At 25.7% G+C, this 17,949-nt stretch overlaps 1 protein-coding gene and 1 pseudogene across 1 annotated transcript; one reads left to right on the top strand and one right to left on the bottom strand.

Moving 5' to 3' along the window:
• Positions 1 to 1,095: 1,095 nt before the first annotated feature.
• Positions 1,096 to 3,603, bottom strand: LOC149063265 (uncharacterized; annotated as a pseudogene).
• A 6,201-nt stretch (positions 3,604 to 9,804) lies between these two features.
• LOC149063264 (uncharacterized) lies at positions 9,805 to 12,485 on the top strand. The gene is made up of 4 exons (XM_089215587.1): positions 9,805 to 9,874; positions 10,707 to 10,966; positions 11,047 to 11,206; positions 12,349 to 12,485. The coding sequence occupies exons 1-4, from the start codon at positions 9,805 to 9,807 to the stop codon at positions 12,483 to 12,485; spliced, it is 627 nt and encodes a 208-aa protein (XP_089071713.1).
• The last annotated feature ends 5,464 nt before the right edge of the window (positions 12,486 to 17,949 follow it).

Raw genomic sequence — 17,949 nt, 5'->3', positions numbered from 1 at the left:
TCGTTGTCCTATGAGATAAGGCACTGGCGTGAGGTTAGACCCACACTTTTCGAAGGCGCATGACTTTTCATACGCTTGTTAGTCGTGTGAAGTTCAAGAATAGAAAATATCGAATCTCATTCGACAACGTTTAATTGTCGTATACGACTTATAAATAGCGCCGTTCAAGAATCGACCCCCAGGGAAAAACGATTTATATGCATTTAAAATTTAAAAATGTGCACTATAAAATTTTTATTTGTGATTTGTGGACTGCATGTATATGATTTTGAAAATAGCAACATGCATTTTTATTGTATAAAAAATAATTATATAATTAATAAAAATGCAATAAAAATGCATGTTGCTATATTCAAAATCATATACATGCAGTCAATGAATGTCTACAAATCACAAATAAAAATTTTATAGTGCATATTTTTAAATTTTAAATGCATATAAATCGTTTTTCCCTGGGACTCAACTTACCTACTACTTATTTTTCCCCGGGACTCAATTTACCGAGTTAGGGTCCTTTGGGACTCAATTTACCAACCACGGCGAACATTTCCACTTAAACAAGTTTTTTTACCGCGTAAAAGCTGGCTGTGATTACATAAAATTGTCCGTCTATTTGCCTCTTACACAAAAATATTTACCGCATCAACTATATTTTTATTAGATTTCCTTTTTTCTTATTTTTTCTATCAAATATCACTAATTTTTATAAAAATAATATTTCAAGTAAAGAACAAATTATTTAATAAACTTTTTTTATAAAAATTTAAAAAAAAACTGAAAATCTAATAAAAAAAATAGATGATACGGTAAATATTTTTGTGTAAGGGGCAAATAGGTGGACAATCTTGTGTAATCACCGTATTGTGTTACGCGGAAGTGTGCTCCAAGGAAGAATTTTCGCCTTGAAAAAAATTTTTTACCGTGGAAAAGCTGGCTGTGAACATACAAATCTATACTACTGCCAGAATCAACGAAATGACGAACGTTTTGCCTGTCCCTCCAGGAGCATCGAGTAAGTAAATGCCTCCCGTTCCATCATCAACAACCTTCATCAGCGAATCGTATACGCTCGGCATTCAACAGCGGCACATTTTTTCAGACTCTTTCAGTCTGCTCATCTAGATCATAGTTTTTCTCCCGCTGTAATTCAAGATTGAATGCAGCGTGCCTCGAACGATTTGATGCCACATTTTCGCCAACAATCACCACTGCGACTTCATTGATAGTGGGAGCATTGAATTGTCTTTCATGGCTTCCAGAGGGCTTTTAGTCTACTCTGATAATGATTTTGTGGTCGTCAGAATGCATTGTGTCCAATGCGGTTTTGAACATTCTGACCAATTGATTATGCTCATGCAGAAGAATTTGCAATCGTCCGATTATTTCACGTTTATTCGCAGGAAAAATTGCACACCGCAGTTCTAGTTCATTTTCCGAATTACCAACGAAATATATCTGAAGGAACTTATGATCTTCGTTTGGTTGTGGTAACAAAGCGCCTGCTTGAGGTTAAATTTGTCCTTGAATGTCAATATTAAAATGGTCATTTGTAAAAAAAAATGTGTTATTATTACAAACGCCTTTACCTTATAACTCGGTTTGTAGCCTGGTTGTTCAATAACTTTTGCTCCAAATGACGTCATTTGAAAACTTCCGTTATATTTTTGTGTATTCTTCAGGAAATGTTTTGATTGGATTGTATTTCCATAGAGAAACGAATACAATGGCTCTGGTGGTTGAGCTAAAACTGGTAATTTAACCTTGCCACCAGCGCAGCATAAGCAGGGGGTTTCCAATCGAAACTTCAATGCCTTGCAATGCTGGCATACGATATATAATGAGCCGATATCAACACACAAAAGATCTTTGTAATTGACTGCGGAATCGTATTCCAAAGCAGCGCGATTCAATGCTACATCTGAACTTCTTTTTCTTACCCACACAACAATTGTCAATCATAATTGTTTCATAAATGTTTAATTTTGGCTGGAAATTAAATGTTTACAATTAAACACTTATACAACCATGATATAACATTTTATTTTTTAAAACTTTAATTAAAATATATTTCATTATTTATAATATATTAAAAAATAAGTGATTAAAAATTAAATTAATATTTAATAAAAAAAAATGTTAAAAATTAATTATAATTAAATGTTAAAAATTATACAAAATAAATATGAATCGATCTTTAGAAACTAATAATATCTAATAAAATAACTCAATAAATACTTATAATATTATGAATTTCATCTGCAGCCAATACACATACTACAATTGAATAATTGATGCCTATACCTATATGGACTATAATATATACATTTGTGCATTTTTTTGTTTGACACTTCTGCGTACAACAGTATTAAAATCTGCAGTACTGGAGTATTACTCAAAATATAATATCAGTATAATAAAGATAATATTGATAGATTAGATAACTGTAGAAGAACAGCGTAGTAGGTGTTCTTTTGCCAAAAACGTTGCAGTATTTAAAAATATAATCATTGCCCGAATATAATATAAATTATAATTTAATTTAAAAATGTTAAGATTCCAGATAAATAATATTTTTAAATTTTAAATTTGATGCAATTTGTCTTCATAAAAGAAAAAATCATCCCCATATATTCTTATAATTTTATATAATGTAGTAGACTAGTAGGAGGAACTTTTATTACATTTTCAAGCTTTTTGACTTATGAAAATTTCTTATGTCGATAAAAAAAATAGCCCCAAAACAATCAAAATATTTTGAAATTTTATCATTTACCTATAGAAAATGATAATATAAACATTTTGTGACGATAAATTAAATTAAATTAATTGAAGTATATAAACATATAGGTGCAGTTGTATATTTACCTAAAGATACTACGTAATATAATATGTATAGGTAATGCTTATACCTACGGTATTTAGGTATAACGTTAAGTGTATTTGTTACGTTCTACTACATAATACTTATACAAACCACCTACGTAGTTTTATGAAAAGAAAATCGTATGGGTAAAATGTATGAAATAATGTTTAATAGTCAATAGACAATACTAACCCATTTTTTTTTCTCTTTAAAATGTCTAATTTCGATTTATTAGTACCGGCTACCAAGGTATTTCGCAATTGTATGTAAAATGATTCTACTGTGTAAATAATTATTTGTTCTTTTACTACCTAGATCTAGATCTTATATCTATATAGTATCTACACAAATGAAACTCTGTATTTTGTATTCTGTAGTGTAATAACATATATTATAATTATGTATTATACAAAGCGTAATATCATTATTGACTTGTTATTGTCAGTCGATACTCGATTTGGAATTATATCGTCATTTTGTCCCACCGAACGCATAGACGTGACTGCGTTATCGGAGTATCTACCAAAATAGATTGGACGATTGCTGCTAACTTAAATGATAATTGATATCATCACTAAGCTAACTTATTTATAGTTATGGATAATATAATATTAATTTAATATACTGATAGAGCAAAGACATGGTACATATTAAACCGTGGTCTAAACCTAAAACCTACGACGAATAATATAATTGCGGTGTTTACACTTTGTATGTTGCGCTTGCACAGGAAAGACCATGGATAGATTATCTATGGGAAAAACCGTTAGATAAGACGACGCGTGCATGAAGTAAATAATGTTATGACCACAGACCAACTTATTGACATAACCACAAATCGCAGACCAGCCGCCCGTACCGCAGTTTGCAGTATACTAGCATTGTACTTGCGAAGTGATTGTTCACTGTTGTTCAATAATTCAGTATTGGCAAGGTAATTATAAGTTATAACTACCTTGAGTATTGCTATTATTATTGAGTTGGTTGTAAGTTTTTAACGCGTTTTCTCCGTAGTTGAGTAGTTCGTATTCGTAAAGCGAATGACCGCGTGCTTTCGTTTTTAGTTGGTGAAAAACGCGCAATGCGCCGTGCGCCATATTTCGTTTTGGCCCGAGTCGCGTTCGTTCGTCAAGTTTACGTTGGTTGTAAATTTAACGCGTTTTCTCCGTAGTCGAGTACCTAGTTCGTATTCGTAAAGCGAATATTAGACCACGTGCTTTCGTTTTTAGTTGGTGAAAAACGCGCAACGCGCCGTGAGCCATATTTTGTTTATTTGGCCCGAGTCACGTTCGTTCAAGTTCACGTTGGTTGTAACAGTTGTAAGTTTAACGCGTTTTCTCCGTAGTACGTATTCTTAAAGCGAATATTAGATCGCGTGCTTTCGTTTTAAGTTTGTGAAAAACGCGCCGTGCGTCATATTTCGTTTATTTGGCCCGAGCCGCGTTCGTTCGTCAAGTTCTTTAAAAAGTTTCATAAATGAGCTTAAAGAATTGTCTATGAATGGTATATTTACAAATGTTGGTCAAAAACGTATTATAGTTAATGGATTTTGTTGTGATGCACCTGCTAAAAGTTTTATTTTAAAATGTAAAGGTCATAATGGTTTTTTTTCCTGTACGAAATGTACTACTGAAGGTATTTTTTTTGAAAGAAGAGTTTGCTTTCCTGAAACAAAATTTATAAAAAGGACACACATAGATTTTTTAAACAGAGTTGATGAAGAACATCATATGACAGATAAAATATCATCAATTACTGAAATTCCTAACATTGATATAGTTAATGACTTTCCTCTTGATTATATGCACCTTGTATGTTTAGGAGTAGTAAAAAAACTTATTTTATTGTGGTTAGGTCATATTAAAAATTCCCCTTTATCGGTACGATTACAAAATATAAAAATACAACAAATTTCCAGTCATCTTATCTCTCTAAAACCTAATATGACTTATGATTTTTCTAGAACTCCTAGAAGCCTTACAGAAATTCTAAGATGGAAGGCAACAGAATATAGGTTATTCCTTCTGTACACAGGTCCGGTTGTTTTAAAAAATATTCTTAGTGATATATGTTACTCACATTTTATATGCTTACACACTTGCTTCAGAATTCTTTTAACACAAAATGTTGACATAAATCTGATTAATTTTACAGAAAGATTATTAACATATTTCGTAGATAAATTTGGTGAAATATATGGAAAACAATTTATGAGTCATAATATTCATGGGTTGTTGCACATTGTTGACGATTACCGTAAATATGGTTCGCTTGATAACTGCTCGTGTTTCCCATTTGAAAATTATTTGAAGTGTTTAAAAAAAATGGTACGTAAATTCGAAAAGCCTTTAGAGCAAGTTGTCAAGAGATATGAAGAATTTTTAACCTTTACTGAGCCTAAAATTTCCTCATTTTCCAATAAGGAAATAGTGTTCAAAAAATCTCATAATGACGGGCCATTAGTCGAGCATTGTTCTGGGCCTCAATTTAAAATTATGATAATGAATAACTTCAAAATTAATATTAATTCTAGTTCTAACTGTTATATTGGATTTAAATGCAGAGAGAAATTAAATATTTGTAAAGTTGAAAATATTTCTAGCAAAGGTTCTAAAAATATACTTATTGTTAAATGTTTTAATACAATTGAACCATTTTTTGTTAAACCAATTAGTAGTTTAACATTAGGTATAGCTGTAGTTGCAAATTTATCTAATACTTATATGACTATTAATATTCAAGAAATAAAACTAAATAAATATATCATTTTAAATGACTCCAATAATGTAAAAGTTGCTATCCCTATATTACATTCCAATAGTGAATAGATTAATTTTGTGCAGTAGTAAGTTTAGAATTTTTAATATAATATATATGTATTCATTTAATATTTAAATTGTACACATCTGTATTCTGTAAAAATAATTAAATTGTAATCATTGAATAAGAAATTTGTTGTTTTTATTTATTTTATGTAGGAATTGACAAATTATCAATTATGGCTTCCTACTCTGTTGTGCATTTTATTAATGAAAACTCAGTTGAAGCAGTTCCCAGTACATGGATTAAGAATGGCAAAAAAATTGGGATTAAATTATGTGCTTGGCCTCACAATAAAGCTTGTATTATGAAGTATATTCAAAATAAACACATGCCCAATGAAATTGATTTTAAGTATTTCAAAGTACGAGTACTTAAAAAAAAATTAGGTAACTTGTTTAAAAATATAATTTCAGTGTTTAAGTTTATTATTTACTAATTGTTGATCGTATAATATTTTTAGAGTCACTAACGAAAGCTAGAGATATAGCAGATGATGCTAGGTATAGGTCAGATTTTACAAATACTGATGATGATGATTTCCTTAACTTCAGCGTTAAAAATAAAAATACTATGAATTCACCTGCTTCATCAACTTCATCAATGCCTATTTATGGTAAAATAAATATATGGTATAGGTAATAAAAGTTAACTTTTTTAAGCAATTTTATTTTGTATTAAGATGAAAAAACTGATGACATAAGTTTTCCAAACAATCTTCACTCACCATTAAAAGACTCACCAATACAATTAATTAAACCCACAAAAACTAAATTGCAATATGGATGGTCACCAATTAAACCACTATCATCTTCAAAAGAACATGAAAGTAATTTGTGTTTTAAATATTTTGCTTATTTAAGTACTGTATTTGAATTGACCTAATAGTTTTTGATTTTTGAATTCATTGTAGTTTCAAAACACAAATTAATTGAATCTACTGATCAAGTTAACCAAAGTATTTATGGTAATAGTTCATCCAAAAATCCAAAAGGTAATTATTAAATATTTAATGTATGTTATTAATAATAAAAAAAATATGTATGTATATATTTATTTTAAAAATGCTAATAATATTTCATATTTTACAGAGAAAAACAAAACCGTAAGGCAACTATCCTATTCTGATAAAACACCCACTACAATAAAAAAAAATGAACTAACATCACGTGAGTTATTGTTTACTATATAACAATATTTGTACCTTACTATAATATAATATAATGTTGGCTATAAGAAAAAATTTAATTTTAAATAATGATCTATAAGTAGATTTCTTTTCTTTTTTTTATGTATATAATTCAATACTATGATAATTTTATGATATAGGTATCCCTGTGTCGAATCAAAAGGCTATTATTTTTGATGAATTATTGGAAGAACCTCGTGAAGTTCATACTCTTCATGATACTAGTAGTGGTAACTTTTTAACATAATCATTTTATATTATTTAGTAATAGCTGATAAAACTTCATTACTAATAATTATTTTTAGTATTATAATTAGGGCTCAGAATTTATTGCACTAAAAAGTACTAAATATGCATGCACTTATGCAATTAAAAAAGTACAAATATGCTCTAAAAATATGCACTTATATTTAATTACTTTACACAAAATTTTTATTTGCACAAATATTTTTTTAAATTTGTAAATAAAAAAAAAGCAGTTATAAAAATAATATTTATTTTCATTTTTTAATCATAATTTAAACAAAAAAAAAAATAAAAAAAATCGCTTTTATAATGAAAAATGTTCCTTGAATTAAAAATGCACTTCTGTTGAGTTATATTTATATAATGTATTTATATATTATAATATATACATTATATTTTTTTTATTAATATTATTAATTATATTAACCAATAGGGGATAAACATTATTGTTTTTAATGTCAAATGGAAATTTGAAAAATAGATACAAGAATAATCTAGTAAGGTCTCTCAATATGAATGTATTTATTTTTTTTTATCTACAAATTTACATATGGAATCTCCATAAATTATAAAATATGCTCTAAAAAATTTTAAAATTAAGAAATATGCTCTAAAATCTAAAAATCACCAATAACCAATATAATATTATACAATTTTATTTCATGAACTAATGCTTAATTAATTAATTGTTAAACCATGTACAAGTACTTATTATATATTTATGTTTTATTAATATTCTATTATTCAGGAGATATTGAATTCCAAAGTTATGTTAATAAAAATATGGCTTTTCTGAAAATAGAATTGAAACAAATTCAAAGCAGTCAACTAGTTATTTTAGAACGTTTAGACGCAATACAGTTACAACTAGAAGATCAGCCTCGAGTCTATGATAAAAATATTTCAATTAATAAGTTGAATGATTGTTCATTACCAATTGATAATATCACAGATTTACAAACTTTTGAAGACAAAATTGCTGGTGATGGCGAATTTAAAACATGTTTGGTAATATTTATAATTTGTATTAATTAGGAAATTGAAAATATGGTACGTTATTCCAAAAACCAAAAACAAATTATTTTTAGGTTAAGGAGCTTACATATATAGGTGGGAAGCATGTCAAGGCAATGGTAAGACGAATAATGGCAAAATTGTGCACCGATGAACTACTGCAACACTATTCCTACAATGGAAAAAAAGGAAAAATTCCATTTTGTTCATTGAGTATTTGTTCTGTTATATTTGGTAAGATTATAATTCAATGTTTATGTATGTAAAATATTTACAATAATAGTGCCTATATTAAAATATTATATATTATTTATAATATATAATATTATTTATAATTATTACTAGAATAACCATATGCATTTTTTATCCAAATATTTTTGGTATTTTATACACTTTATTCAATATAAGAAGTGATCTAGGTGTGACTATAATTTTTATTGTGACGATCAGTTTATACTCTATATATACAGGGATATATACTGATTCCCCTACATATAATTCAACCTTAAGTAGCCAAGCCATTTACTTCTCTTTATACTTTGTGTACAAGTTAGCCGCCAGGGTCTTTTCTTATGTTGAATAGAGTAATATGCATTTCTAAATTTATAATCCATAATTTAATGCTAGTTAGCGACTATTGTCTTCTTCACTATATAATCATATTATAATATAGCATACATACTATTACTATAATATTTAATAATATATTAGATAGTCAATAAATATTTTTTATTTTGATAAATAAATTAAAGTAAACCCAATAACTACTATAATATAATATACTAGCTATAATGTATGAAAATATATTAAAATACATTTTAAAGGAAGAATGTGTCTTATATTATGAAATGATTTTGTCTAACCTAATTAACGCATTTTTTTTTTATATATAGATTGCAAATATTTAAAAAAAGTTCTATTTAGTTATGATTAAAATCTTATATAATAAATTATATTTTTTGTACAAAAAAATGTAGATTTATGATTGAATGAATTCTTTTTTATCACAATTTATGCATATTGTGTATTCATTGTAATATGGATTATATACAACATATGTATTTTAGATTGACTAGTTCAGTTAAATAATATCTTATTAAAAATTCATTAAATACATTCTAATTTTATTAAACATTAAATCATTAATCAGATATTTTATTTATGAACCGTGCAGATAATACATAAGATTGTATTAATATATAAAAAACGCAACTTATTTATTGAAGATTTAAATATAGTTGTTAAAATTTTTTTAATTTTACCAAATTGTTATGTAGTTGACAAAAACAAGCTTTTATTTACTCGCCCTTATCCACATAACATGTACATATTTGTCCAATAATATATGATAATATGATATTATTTTACAATTTCAGAGGCTGTAAAAAAGCAATCAAAATTTAAAAATGTATGCCAAGATGAAATTGAGGAAACCATAAAATATGTTTTGGTTCAAGCTCCATTTACTATCAAAAGATTACTACAAAAGACAAATACAAAATCCACTAAATAATTTTTTTATAGTATCAATCAAGTTGATTTTGCTAATTGTTATATAATAAACAAATTGAATTTAAATAATGTGTTCTAATTAATTCAAGATCTATGATAACCCTATCATATAATATAATTGTAATTTGTAAATTGTAAATTTCATAATTATTATAATAAGATGAAAGTATATCTTTTTTCATTTATAATTGCAGCATTAGCATTATGTTGCTTAAGGTGTAAGCCCATAAGTTTAATACCTAATATATAATATAGTATTATTAATATTTTAATATAATAAATATGTATTACTAAATACTAATAAAATTAAATTAACATGAATCACAATAATATTTATATCTTTCCATGTATCTACCATATTCAATATAACCATCCAATTTATAATCTGCAGTACAGCAAGCATTGCAACTGCAATGAGGTAGGGTTAATTAAATAGGTATAATATAAATCAATAATTAACCTACCATCAAGGTCAATTCAACATTTATAAAAATAAACAAATACATAAACAAATATTTTTTTAAATTTGTAAATAAAAAAAAAGCAGTTATAAAAATAATATTTATTTTCATTTTTTAATCATAATTTAAACAAAAAAAAAAATAAAAAAAATCGCTTTTATAATGAAAAATGTTCCTTGAATTAAAAATGCACTTCTGTTGAGTTATATTTATATAATGTATTTATATATTATAATATATACATTATATTTTTTTTATTAATATTATTAATTATATTAACCAATAGGGGATAAACATTATTGTTTTTAATGTCAAATGGAAATTTGAAAAATAGATACAAGAATAATCTAGTAAGGTCTCTCAATATGAATGTATTTATTTTTTTTTATCTACAAATTTACATATGGAATCTCCATAAATTATAAAATATGCTCTAAAAAATTTTAAAATTAAGAAATATGCTCTAAAATCTAAAAATCACCAATAACCAATATAATATTATACAATTTTATTTCATGAACTAATGCTTAATTAATTAATTGTTAAACCATGTACAAGTACTTATTATATATTTATGTTTTATTAATATTCTATTATTCAGGAGATATTGAATTCCAAAGTTATGTTAATAAAAATATGGCTTTTCTGAAAATAGAATTGAAACAAATTCAAAGCAGTCAACTAGTTATTTTAGAACGTTTAGACGCAATACAGTTACAACTAGAAGATCAGCCTCGAGTCTATGATAAAAATATTTCAATTAATAAGTTGAATGATTGTTCATTACCAATTGATAATATCACAGATTTACAAACTTTTGAAGACAAAATTGCTGGTGATGGCGAATTTAAAACATGTTTGGTAATATTTATAATTTGTATTAATTAGGAAATTGAAAATATGGTACGTTATTCCAAAAACCAAAAACAAATTATTTTTAGGTTAAGGAGCTTACATATATAGGTGGGAAGCATGTCAAGGCAATGGTAAGACGAATAATGGCAAAATTGTGCACCGATGAACTACTGCAACACTATTCCTACAATGGAAAAAAAGGAAAAATTCCATTTTGTTCATTGAGTATTTGTTCTGTTATATTTGGTAAGATTATAATTCAATGTTTATGTATGTAAAATATTTACAATAATAGTGCCTATATTAAAATATTATATATTATTTATAATATATAATATTATTTATAATTATTACTAGAATAACCATATGCATTTTTTATCCAAATATTTTTGGTATTTTATACACTTTATTCAATATAAGAAGTGATCTAGGTGTGACTATAATTTTTATTGTGACGATCAGTTTATACTCTATATATACAGGGATATATACTGATTCCCCTACATATAATTCAACCTTAAGTAGCCAAGCCATTTACTTCTCTTTATACTTTGTGTACAAGTTAGCCGCCAGGGTCTTTTCTTATGTTGAATAGAGTAATATGCATTTCTAAATTTATAATCCATAATTTAATGCTAGTTAGCGACTATTGTCTTCTTCACTATATAATCATATTATAATATAGCATACATACTATTACTATAATATTTAATAATATATTAGATAGTCAATAAATATTTTTTATTTTGATAAATAAATTAAAGTAAACCCAATAACTACTATAATATAATATACTAGCTATAATGTATGAAAATATATTAAAATACATTTTAAAGGAAGAATGTGTCTTATATTATGAAATGATTTTGTCTAACCTAATTAACGCATTTTTTTTTTATATATAGATTGCAAATATTTAAAAAAAGTTCTATTTAGTTATGATTAAAATCTTATATAATAAATTATATTTTTTGTACAAAAAAATGTAGATTTATGATTGAATGAATTCTTTTTTATCACAATTTATGCATATTGTGTATTCATTGTAATATGGATTATATACAACATATGTATTTTAGATTGACTAGTTCAGTTAAATAATATCTTATTAAAAATTCATTAAATACATTCTAATTTTATTAAACATTAAATCATTAATCAGATATTTTATTTATGAACCGTGCAGATAATACATAAGATTGTATTAATATATAAAAAACGCAACTTATTTATTGAAGATTTAAATATAGTTGTTAAAATTTTTTTAATTTTACCAAATTGTTATGTAGTTGACAAAAACAAGCTTTTATTTACTCGCCCTTATCCACATAACATGTACATATTTGTCCAATAATATATGATAATATGATATTATTTTACAATTTCAGAGGCTGTAAAAAAGCAAGCAAAATTTAAAAATGTATGCCAAGATGAAATTGAGGAAACCATAAAATATGTTTTGGTTCAAGCTCCATTTACTATCAAAAGATTACTACAAAAGACAAATACAAAATCCACTAAATAATTTTTTTATAGTATCAATCAAGTTGATTTTGCTAATTGTTATATAATAAACAAATTGAATTTAAATAATGTGTTCTAATTAATTCAAGATCTATGATAACCCTATCATATAATATAATTGTAATTTGTAAATTGTAAATTTCATAATTATTATAATAAGATGAAAGTATATCTTTTTTCATTTATAATTGCAGCATTAGCATTATGTTGCTTAAGGTGTAAGCCCATAAGTTTAATACCTAATATATAATATAGTATTATTAATATTTTAATATAATAAATATGTATTACTAAATACTAATAAAATTAAATTAACATGAATCACAATAATATTTATATCTTTCCATGTATCTACCATATTCAATATAACCATCCAATTTATAATCTGCAGTACAGCAAGCATTGCAACTGCAATGAGGTAGGGTTAATTAAATAGGTATAATATAAATCAATAATTAACCTACCATCAAGGTCAATTCAACATTTATAAAAATAAACAAATACATAAATTATTAACATTTAATCAACATTGATCTTTAAAATTTATAAAAGGTTTTTTTTTAAATTAAATATCAACATTTTTTTTCTGTTCAATTAATGTTTATACTGTGTTTCACTAACCTAAAAAAGTATATACTAAATCAATTTTTCATATTTATTAAAGGAACTTGATTAACTTTAAATGTTAAATAAACATTTAATGAATATATTTGTGCTGTGTGGGTATATTAACATGTTGTCGAATTTGAGGCGGCGTTTGTGCAGCGCGGGCCTGTGTTTTATGAGCACGTCTAAATTCATTAATGTTTCTTGCATTACGTGTACGCCGTCCAATGTCTGTTCTTCTCATAGGAGGCATGATTCAAGCATAAAAATTGTCTCCAAAAACAAAATTCGTTTTTGATTGAAAAAATTCATAAATAACATAAAACGATAGAAGTATATATGTACCATTCCTGGCACAGTCCTTAAATCCATCAGTAAAAGATCACAAAGAAAACAATGTGCAAAAAGATCAGACAATTGAAATGCAATAATTATTAAAATATTTTTCGCAAAACTTATAATATAAATAATTAAAAATTGAAATGCAATATTTCCCCAAAAATAATTTTCACAAAACGTATGAAATTAATAATTAAAAATTGAATTGCAATAATTATTAAAATATTTTTTACTTTTTTTTTACAAAACTTATGATATTAATAATTAAAATTGAAATGCAATAATTATTAAAAAGAAATTGAATACCTTAGTTAAAGGAATTGAAATGTATAATAAAACAATGGATACAACTATCAAAGATTTTAATAAATTACAAGAAAATGAAATGCAAAATGAAATAGAAAAATCAATATTAAATAATAAAATATTTGTTAAGCTTTGTAAATATGAATATTATATTACTAATAATAAAAATATTAAAATCATGAAATATAATCTAAATGCAATTCCTATTAAAGGAAATATTACAATCGTCGATAATGGACACAATATTTCTGGAAATGGAAAGCCTTATGCTTCTAAAATACTAGAATCACCAACTTGGCTCGAAATTTGTAAGATAGCCAATGATATGATAATTACAACAGGTACTTTTTTATTCAAATATCTTCATGATATTTGTGTTTTTCAAGATTTAGGAAATATTAAAATTTGTTGTCTTGGCATCGGAGGTACAGATTCCGATCACAAATTCCTTAGAATATAACTAAATAATCATCATTTTTTTAATAGAAATATTTCTATAAAAAAAAAATCTTAATATATTATATTTAAATAAATTTTTTATAATTGTCAATAAATTCTAAACATAAATGTCCACATATAGGAGGATCATTATAGTTTTGAAACTTGTCATTGTTATACCACAGATTATCATCACCTAAATAATTTAAAATTTCAGGAGGAGGAGTACTCGAAAATGAATCAAAATATATTTTATAATTTTTTATTTTTTTCCATGAAACCCAATGAGAACCATTTTGAGTAGAATTATTTAAATTAAATATCCCACATTCATTTAACCAAGGTTTTTCAGGTAATTCATTTATCATGAAACAACCTCTAAAATTTTTTATATTATTTCCAAATTTTATTATATCAAAATTACTTAACGGTTCGATATTTATATTTTTTACTTTACTCCAAAAAGTTGTATAACAACCTGGATAATTTTTAATGTTTTTTCTAAATATTGATATATCGAAATAAATCATTTTTTCGATTTTTTTTTATTTGTCTTCAATCCAGAACCTTTATTTTTTTCCATTTCTTTATTGTGTCGAATTATTTCCTCTTCTATTTTTTTCTTATGTTTACTATCTTTATAACTATCATACAATGCAATTAAAGCTGGAGTAGCTACTGCTGCAGCTTCTAGAAAAGGTAAAATTAATGGTAAAAATCCACCTTTAATTTGCTTCGGTGTAATCTCCAACCTTACTCCAGAATTTTTTTTCTTGGCATTTTTTAATTTATCTATTTGATTTTGATCTAAATAATATTTATTTTCTCCTTTATATATTTTATCACTAGCAATATGAATTGTTGCATTAGAATTTTTTTTATGAGCTTCAGCCAACTTTTTTTTATGGTTTTCAGTTAATTTAAAATGCATTTTATTATACAAAATATTTATTTAAAAATATTAAATTTTATTCAAATATTAAATTCATTCCTAAATATCTTTTTGTTTTCATTACATTTGCAGTTGTCAAAGCAGCAATTTTTTCATTCAAAGAACTATCAGAAGCATAACATTTTTCCATTGCTTTTTGTTGTAAATTTTTATCAGCGATATGTCTTGTTTTAGTATTGTTCGTCGTGTAATTTAATTTGAATAATAATGTGTAAACTAACAGGAATTTAACACTAATAATAATCAACAAATTTGGAGTGGTAATAATATTAAGTGGACTGTATTATAATGATATATCACACGACATAACAAACATGGATAATATTTACAAATAATAATAATAGTAATAATGATCACATATGAAACATAGGGATGTAGGCGCCCACCTACTATATAATATAAAAGCGACTAACCACTCGTCAACCGAGAATAATAATTAATTAATAATACGAATGCCGTAAATACTAAATTTATAATAACATAATAAGTGCCTCAGAGGCCAAGATACAAAATGTTGATATAATATCAATCAAAACAATACAATATTAATAAGTGATAATGTGATAATATAAAGAAATTAATCGAGGAGCGTCTAAACACAGAACTGAACCGTGACCGTTTTGCGCATGCGCTAGTGACATTTCATAAATTGAAATCTCTTATCTGTTATCAGGTTATTACAACCATCTTATCTTATATCTATGATTACAACTTTTAAAAAATAAAAATCGTTTAATTATATTCAAATAATATTGCAATTTTGAATTTACTTGTATTAAATATACCATAATGTTGGTCTATTTGCATACATTTGTTTGAAATATAGTCTAAAGTCTTTAGTTTCAGGATCATTCATCAGTTTTATTTCATCAGATTATTTTTCATTACACTGCCTGTGAACAAGACTTATATTATGATGTATAATATTGTTAAATTTGTATCAGGTAATAATATGTTATAAACTTATATTATTATATATTTTTAATTATTAAGTTTTTATGTTTTATAGGAAAAAATTGAAACTAAATGTAATGAACCCAAACTAACAATTCTTTATAAAGATGGAAGATTGTATGCTTTAAAGAAACAGAAAAGTAAATAGTAAATTGTCATATTATTTTCTAAATTAATAATAATGGTAAAAATATTAAAAATTATTTCTCTATAACAAGATATAGAGTAAATGTATAGTGTTAATATAATGTCCCTAAAAAGTATAAAATGGTTTTAATTATAATGTAATACATAAAAAATAATTGAGTATACAAATTTAACAATATTATACATCATAATATAAGTCTTGTTCACAGGCAGTGTAATGAAAAATAATCTGATGAAATAAAACTGATGAATGATCCTGAAACTAAAGACTTTAGACTATATTTCAAACAAATGTATGCAAATAGACCAACATTATGGTATATTTAATACAAGTAAATTCAAAATTGCAATATTATTTGAATATAATTAAACGATTTTTATTTTTTAAAAGTTGTAATCATAGATATAAGATAAGATGGTTGTAATAACCTGATAACAGATAAGAGATTTCAATTTATGAAATGTCACTAGCGCATGCGCAAAACGGTCACGGTTCAGTTCTGTGTTTAGACCATAGACATATAAAGAGATGGACTGCGCTTAGAGAGAGAGGTGTCAAGTCATCATTGTTAAAGAGAGAAAAATATATACTACAGGTTGGCATGGAGTAAACGACATATGTAACTTTATTATTCCATATAAAAAATAAAAATTATAGTGATTACTGATTAGTGATTACAATTTACAATCAAAATAAATGTAAACATTAAATAGAAATATAAAATAATTTAATATACAATATTAAACACCGCCAATATAATAATCATCATATGTAAAATGATTTTCACATATCAATGAATTTTTTGTAGCTTCAAAACCAGGTATATGTTTTTTTTATCATTTCTGTCCAATCATGAACTCTACCTTTAGGTATACTGTAAAATGTAAATAAGATTACATTTGTATACCTAGTAATTTATTAGTTGAAAATATTTTTATATTTCTTCAACAAAAATAAATTACCTGTGCATCATTAGGCCATTTTTTTCACTAGTGCCACAACCTTTAATTGAGCAGTACCTCATTGTGTTTAAAACAAGTATTTAAAATGTTAATAAATAAATTGAAATTGATTTAAAATATATAATTTTAAGATTTAATTCAAAAACCACATGAGATTAAATTTGATTAATATAATATTATCTTCCCAAATCCCAAGGTTTATCAAATAATAAATATTTAAACCATAGCACGATTTAAAGTAAAAAATGAAAATATTTCAGATTATTTATTTATATTTATTTAGATTTTATAGAATAAAGCTTGGAAGAATTGATATGATAATATTTTATAATCCATGATACCCTTTAGTATTAGTCTGTCTCTCTCTCTGAATAGTTGATTTGCCTTTAATGGACGGGGGGTGAGGAAAGCGCAGTCCATCTCTTTATATGTCTATGGTTTAGACGCTCCTATTAATCGCGCATCAATTATGATACTGCGTTACCGTTATCTGGTTATCTGGTTACTGCCGACCGCTCGACTGTCTAGTGTCCATACTCCATGATATTATGTCCATATGACCAAATGCGTATGTATATATATATATATATATATATATATGGAGACCGCACCGACGTCTGCTCGCCTCGCTGAGGTCCCGCGACCTACACGCTAATGGCTGCCCGAATCTCCGACGTACTTGTAGGTAAATGATCGAATCGTGCCCGCGCACGATCACCACTAACCCGCTCGTTGTTCTTAACGTGCACCCGCGTGCACT

This window comes from Diuraphis noxia, unplaced genomic scaffold (assembly GCF_037042655.1).
Source record: "Diuraphis noxia isolate RWA-SAM2 unplaced genomic scaffold, SU_Dnox_SAM2 contig0001, whole genome shotgun sequence".
Lineage (NCBI taxonomy): Eukaryota > Metazoa > Arthropoda > Insecta > Hemiptera > Aphididae > Diuraphis > Diuraphis noxia.
Note: the sequence above shows the minus strand (reverse complement) of the source record. Positions and strands in the feature narration are given on the sequence as shown.

What these genes read in the sequence shown, in the direction of transcription:
- LOC149063264 (XM_089215587.1), top strand. Translation starts at nt 9,805, where the DNA reads ATGAAAGTATATCTTTTTTCATTTATAATTGCAGCATTAGCATTATGT. An exon ending in CTTAAGGTGTAAGCCCATAA is followed by an intron (nt 9,875 to 10,706) that starts GTTTAATACCTA and finishes TCTATTATTCAG; the next exon opens with GAGATATTGAATTCCAAAGT. An exon ending in TATTTGTTCTGTTATATTTG is followed by an intron (nt 11,207 to 12,348) that starts GTAAGATTATAA and finishes TTACAATTTCAG; the next exon opens with AGGCTGTAAAAAAGCAAGCA.